This window comes from Monodon monoceros, unplaced genomic scaffold (genome assembly GCF_005190385.1).
Source record: "Monodon monoceros isolate NGI ecotype Baffin Bay Population unplaced genomic scaffold, NGI_Narwhal_1 Super_Scaffold_9, whole genome shotgun sequence".
Classification (NCBI taxonomy): domain Eukaryota; kingdom Metazoa; phylum Chordata; class Mammalia; order Artiodactyla; family Monodontidae; genus Monodon; species Monodon monoceros.
In genome coordinates, this window is record NW_021703786.1 from 51,396,674 (window position 1) to 51,403,298 (window position 6,625).

Below are 6,625 nucleotides of genomic sequence, written 5' to 3' on the forward strand. Positions count from 1 at the left end.
CAGTTTAATTTTTTTTCCTTTTTTGTTTTTTTGGCCACACCATGCAGCATGTGGGATCTTAAGTTCCCCAACCAGGGATCGAACCCACACCGCCTAAAGTGCAAGTGCGGAGTCTTAACCACTGGACCGCCAGGGAAGTCCCACGATCAATTTAATTTTTTCGTGCCCTGCCAATGTCTGACAGAAGGGTACCTTCTAGCCTCAGCTGTGTGCCCAGAACTTGTGCGGAATCTTACAGGGTTTGTGATTTCTCCTTAGGAGATTGCTATTCTGTGCCTACCCCGCCAACAAGGGCCCCAAGAAGCATCTCACAGAGCACAGGGAGGGTAGAAACCCCCACCCTCAAACTGGCTCTGCATGATATAGACTGTCCTTTGGTAATTTATTACTTTCAGGTGACCTCAGGGCCTTAGCATCAACCACTAGAATATGACCTGCACCTCACTGGCCTCCACCCCCAAGAAAGGGCAACTCCCTTCCTCAGAGAGGAAAAGGCTGTGCTTCACTGAGGACATGTGTTTGGAAAGAAGATGCCTCCATATAGAGAGGCTGCCTGACTGAGCAGAGTGGCCAAGTGAAGCCCAGCACCCACTCTGCTTTCTGGGACAAATTCAGTCTGCTGAGCCCTTGTACAAAGTGACACCTATTTGACCAACACTTTTTAGTTCTTCAGAAGATATCATCCTACTGTAGTTATTTCCCAATGTAAATCCCATCTTGCCCACTCAAGGGCAGCACTGGGACACCCTTCTGGTTTCTTATTCCCCACCAAGCTCAGTGTACAGTATTGGTGGTTAGCTGGAGCTCAAGAAATAGAATCCTGTGCATTTAAATCTACTCCAGCTTTTTTCCAAAAAGGATTTGAGGCTGCTTAAAAAGTGCATGATATAATCCAATAAAAAATTGATGAAAACATCCCACTGAAAGGAAAACAAGGAAGGAAGAGAAAACCAAGCTAGGGTCAAGGGCACGCAGAGAAATGGTCAGCTTTGTAAAACTGCTAAAGGTGGCTACAAATTCAGCTCTGAGTTTTCTAGGGGCTACAGCAAGGAAAGAACTGTGGTCTGTGATGAAATCCAAAGTATACGAAAGATGAAAGAAAAAAACAAAAAACAAAAATGCACCTCCAACTGCAAAAGAAGTTCAGTTTTTGCTGGGTGCTAGAGGGTAATTTCCTGAACATAAATTCCTACAAGTGGGATTCTGAAATTAAAGGCTTTATAGATTTTTAAGGCCTCTGGTGTACACTGCCAATTTCTCTCCTTGAAACGTTGTCCTGATTTAGATTCCCACTAGCAGTCTGCTCTCTTTCCTATACTGGGGATTATCTTTTTTTGGCAAGTAGAGTTCTTTGCAAATGTGATAGACACAAATTCAGTGTTTTAATCAGTAAATCATGAATGAAAATTATTCTGAATATTTTTCTTATCCATTCTGACAATATGCATCAGGTGAATTGCCCACCTCATATCTTGTACATATTTTCAACTAAATTGTTTGTCTCTCTCTCTTTTTGGACTGGTATCTGGAAAGAGCTCTTTTTCTATGAAGGATATAGATTCTTTGCCACATGTGTTATTAATACTGTTAGTTGCCTTTCTGTTAGTAAGCTTTTTGACATCCAAAAGTTTATCTTTTTTAGGTTGTAAAATCAAATATTTCCCTTTTTTCCCCTAAGTCAGTCAGTTAAATATTAAGTGCCTACTCTGTATCCAACAGTGAAACTGCCCAGTTTTACTGAAAAAAGTTAGGTTAAGTAACTTGCTCAAGGTCAGTCAGCAGTAGAGGGGTAAACCCTCAGCAAATACTTGTTGAATGAATGAATAAGTGAACTGAGAGACATGAAGTTTTACTTATCCCCACCAAGTGGCAATTCAACCCTCTGTTTAGTACGACTGGCCTAGGATCATCACTTTTCTCAAGCAATACTGCTCCTACCCCAAGGCACACATGCTTTAAGGCTCTCTGCAAGCAGAGTGCTGGAAGGAAATACTCCTGGGCCATCTCCTTTAAATTAACCAACTTGGTACCCGTCCTTCTGGACCAGTAAACCATGTCATGTCTCTCCACTTCTGCTTGGAAAGAAAACTGCTTTCATCTTTTTTATTAGTAGGAGGCGTAAGGCTCCAAAATTCTCAAAGGATGAATAGACCTAGACTTAATGCCCAAAGTGTGGTCCCTGGACCAGCGGCAGTGGCATCGCCTGGGGGCTTTTGCTAGAAATGCAGGATCTCAGCCACACCCCAGAACCACTGAATCTGAATCTGCATTTTCGCAAGATCCCCAGGGAATTCTTATGCACATTTGAAACTGAGAATCACCAATTTTAAATGAAATATTAATTTTTTGAAACTAGCTCCTAACAAGGCCAAATGCTTACTCTAAATGGTGAAGAAAAAAGGTTAAAGAACCTGATGAGTTCCCCCACAAGCTGTGGAGTTGGTGGGTAGATCTTGATTTGTCTTTTTTTTTCCACTTCCTATAAACCAAGACACTGAGAACTCAAATACTAGCTGTTATCTCTCTAGGGCTGACCAGGATCTGGTACCACTGATACAAAGACAATGAATTTAACTCTTAATAGGCCACCAAGAAAAAACCTGGCTGGGTGAAGGCTGGGAAGGAGGTATTCACATAATAAAGAATAAAAACACAGATTGTCTCACTAGTAATCATTATTTCTGAAAAACACCATGATTAGTACTTCAAGTCCAAGTTTTCAACACACTCAGGAAATCAATTTTCTTGCCTAAAAGGCAATACCCCCTCAGCCAGCCGTCACTATGACACTTCAGGAACGTGCGAAGTATGGGATTTGCATTATCCTATTAACGCTCCCAGCGACTCTTTGTGGCAGATATATCATCCAGTTTACAGATGAGGAAACCAAGGCTCAAGGAGCTTGAGTAACAGAACCAAAGGTCACCCTCAGGTCTGTTTGACAGAAAGAACCTTGGGATAGGGTTTTGGCCGAGTCATCGGGCAGGTGTTCTCCATAGCCCAACCACATTAGAACCCACTAGGCCAGATGGTGAGAAGTAGCTGTCTCACTGGGACAAGCATTTAAAAAAAAAAAAAAAAAGGCTTTAATGAGGGATAATCTACATACCTTAAAATCCACCGCATCTTTTTAAGATGCTAAAGAATGTGAACATTCATGGAAATAAAGATGTTCTTTTCCCTCTAGAAGGAAAGCCAAAGAGGTGGTGAGCCCAGACAGGCGAGCAGGATTCCAAGGAACCCACGAGTCGGGCACACCTACCTTGGATTCCATACAGCCGGTTGAGGCGCGACCGCCGGGCCTCGTCGGTGTAGGGAACTGCGAGCCACGGCATCTCACTGAAGTACTGTTTGAATGAGTCCTCTGACCTACAGAGACACACACAGGGAGACAAAGCCCTATTACCCCACAAGGCACCACCACTGGGTCCTCCCCACCTTCCACCAAGTCGTGCCCAGGGCCCTACAGATGCCGGGGCTTCTAATCATCGTGCTGCTCGGACACCAGGCCGGAGGAGGACACTGTCCTACCCATTCCAGCGCACACCCCAAAGCAAAGCTCCACACAACAGGTGGACGCCAAACTGAAATGCCAGGCCACTTCAACATCCCGCTTCTCTGCACCCTACACATTCAGCTCACGCTTAACTTCTCCTTTTTCAACATTGACAGGTCTTACTTTTATGAGGAGTCTAGATGTTCAGATACCACATTCCCCGCAATGTTTGTTATCTGTGCACATAACAGTGATGCGTACAGGACACTTAACCAAGCATATACCTACGACTCCGTGTCTAAGAAACTCTAGGAGTGATAAATCTAATCAAGTGATAGAAAGCAGATCCGGGGATCTGTGGGGCTGGGATTTGGGGGTGAGGATTAACTGAGAAGAGGCACGAGGGATTCTTTTAATTGATGGGAATGTTCTACACCTTCACTGTGATGGTGACACGGGTACATACATTAGTGAAAATACATTGAACTGGACACCCAGAATGTATGAATTTCATTGTATGAAAATTGTACTTCAATAAAGTTGACTTTTTAATTATTTATTTATTTATTTTGGCTGCGCCACGGGGCTTGCAGGATCTTGGTTCCCTGACCAGGGATCAAACCCGCACCCTCAGTAGTGAAAGCGCGGACTACTAACCACTGGACCGCCAGGGAATTCCCAAGTTGATGTTGTTTAAGGCTTTAACAAAGTGACTCCTCCCTGTGGCATGCCTTCAGGCTTGCCACACTCCATGCGGGGGGTGGGGGTGGGGGGGTTGGGGGGCGCGGTGTAGTGGGGTGGGGCCCACGGGCCAATAAACTGAGGACAGCATCATGCAGACATCAAGGGTACGACAGTGGACACAAGGCCCTCCGTGTGTTGCCATCTCAGAGACCCTTCTGTGAACAGAATACCTGGTGGCTCAGTCTGAACTGGGGCTGGAGTTTTGAGATGAAGGAAGGTCACCGATGACTAAAGCCGGCAAGAGGGCAAGAAACAGAGGAGACTGAGGCTAAAAGGCCCTGACGTACTCCAGGAAGAATGTCTGTTCTTGTTTTGAGGAGAGCCCCTAGAAAAAGCACGTGGCCAGAGCTACGAGAAATGACTGCAGAGCCCACTAGGATAGGTGCCACATTCCATTAGTCTCCGGCTCTTTTCTTTCCATCCTCCCCCCTCCACATCCTTTCACCGCCATCCACAAAGCTGAACTAATCAGAAAAAAATGCGCGCTAATCTCAAATGCCCCAGGCCAGAATTGGGATGTCCCGTAATGATGACAGCGAGGACGGGTTTTTCTTGGCTCCCCTTCAGACAATTACGTGAGTAAATATGAAACGTATCTGTCCCTCCGATAATCATCCCTGATATGTCTTCCCTGATCCCTATCCCCCAAGCTCTAAGCTTAAAGAGGCGAGATGTGTATGGCAAGAGACATCCACCTAGAGAAAAGGGGAGATGCACCGCCGCTCTCCCCAGCACGCGTTACCTGTCTGCACTAACAAAGATGATCTCGAATTTCTGGCCTGCCTCCTTGATCTTCCGGTAGGATTCCACCAGGACCCGGGTGAGGCTTCGGCAGGGTGGACACTGGAAAACATGAATGGGATCCTGCAGCCTCACGTTGCGCCTTCTCCTTCCCAATTCCCAGCCACCTGCCCGTAGAGGCCAGGTCAGCAACACCCAAGCAGGATTCGGATCGTGTTTCCAGTTTATGGAAGAGGCAGGAACAAACGTGCCTCTCGTGACAGCGTGTATCCAGCACAGGCCCTGCCCCATCCACGTGGGTGCCAGCAGGCAGCAGTTAAAACGGGCTCCCGCGGGGCCCGTGAGGAGCCTCGTCAGAATGGGTTAGGAGGACTCCTCTTTTTATTTATTTATGTTTTAGGGGGAAGGACTACCCTTTTAGGCCAGTCCAAAGAAGTCGTTTTCTTGCCGCTAATATCATTCATGACAGTAAGCGCTGGCAGCATGCCAGCAATGCATCGGGCACAGGAGAAGGCAAGGATGCCGGGAAGTGACACCTCCAGAAGCCAGCCCCAGCTGGGGCTGGTGGTGACATCACTGCTCCCTTCTGTCTGGACTAAAGAGGGACCAAACACTCACCCAGTGTGCAGAGAAATAGACTCCCACGTGAGACCCCTCCAGGCTGCTGCTCTCCAGGGACTGCCCATTATTTCTAAGCAAGGGCCCTGCAATGACTTCCCTGAAGGGTTTAGGCCCCCAAGGGAATTCCAAACCTGAAACAGGCAACAGATAGCGAGAATGTTAAGACTCTTCCTCGTGGCCTCTGACCCAAAAGGCCTCAGGGCTGCAGAGCATGACAACTTTATCACCAAACAGTATTTTTTAACATATCCATAGAATTCACAGCTAAAGCAGGAATAAAAGCAGGACTCATCCACGGCAGAGCCCTACCTACCTTCAAGGCAATGGTTCCTGAACCTGGATGACCACAGGACCCATCTCCTGGGGGGCTTTTGAAAAGTACAGAAGCCCAGGTCACCCCCCACCCCCAGTCTCAGGATTCAGGGGCAAGGCCGAAGATGCATGTCCAAAACAAAGCAAAACGACTCCCCGAGTAATTGTGATGATGGGACAGTTGGGAAATCACTGCCTTGGGTATTAACTGTGAATTTCTTCCGTTCCAACCCTGGACTCTCAGTGGCTCTCAACTCTGCATTTTAGAATCAGCTGGGGAACTGTAAAATTCCCCACCCCCAGAGATTCTGATTCAGCTGGTCTGGGTTGGGGCCCAGGGAACCAAGTGAGATGAGAATTTCAGTCTACTGAAAGGAAAGCGTAAAACCACTCAACCCAGATGGTCGACATTCTGGTGACACGTAAGCCCCAGGCAGGAAGAGCAAATGATATGCTCCCCCACTCAACAGAACAGCGTTTCCTTACAGGGTGGTCCAGGGACCACTGCCTCAAAATCGCCTGGGGCGGGTGGGGGATGGGAGGGAGAAAGAAGCACAGCCTGGCTGAAAAAGCAGGTGGCCAAGCCCACCCTGAAACAAATGGATCCAAAAATCTCTGGGGGTGGAGGCAGGGAAGCTGGGTTTTTAACAAGTTTCAGAGTGGAGTGTGTGTGTGTGTGTGTGTGTGTGTGTGTGTGTGTGTGTGTGTGTG

At 47.1% G+C, this 6,625-nt stretch overlaps 1 protein-coding gene across 4 annotated transcripts in view; it reads right to left on the reverse strand.

The window, feature by feature from the left end:
* NXN (nucleoredoxin) overlaps positions 1-6,625 on the reverse strand; it is a 139,839-nt gene that overhangs the window by 15,638 nt on the left and 117,576 nt on the right. For all 4 annotated transcript variants that reach the window (XM_029211051.1, XM_029211053.1, XM_029211052.1 and 1 more), the window contains exons 3-5: positions 5,600-5,733; positions 4,983-5,083; positions 3,263-3,369 (exon numbers count right to left, since the gene is read on the reverse strand). In XM_029211051.1, coding sequence (XP_029066884.1) covers positions 3,263-3,369; positions 4,983-5,083; positions 5,600-5,733 — 342 coding nt within the window. The remainder of the gene's footprint in view (positions 1-3,262; positions 3,370-4,982; positions 5,084-5,599; positions 5,734-6,625) is intronic.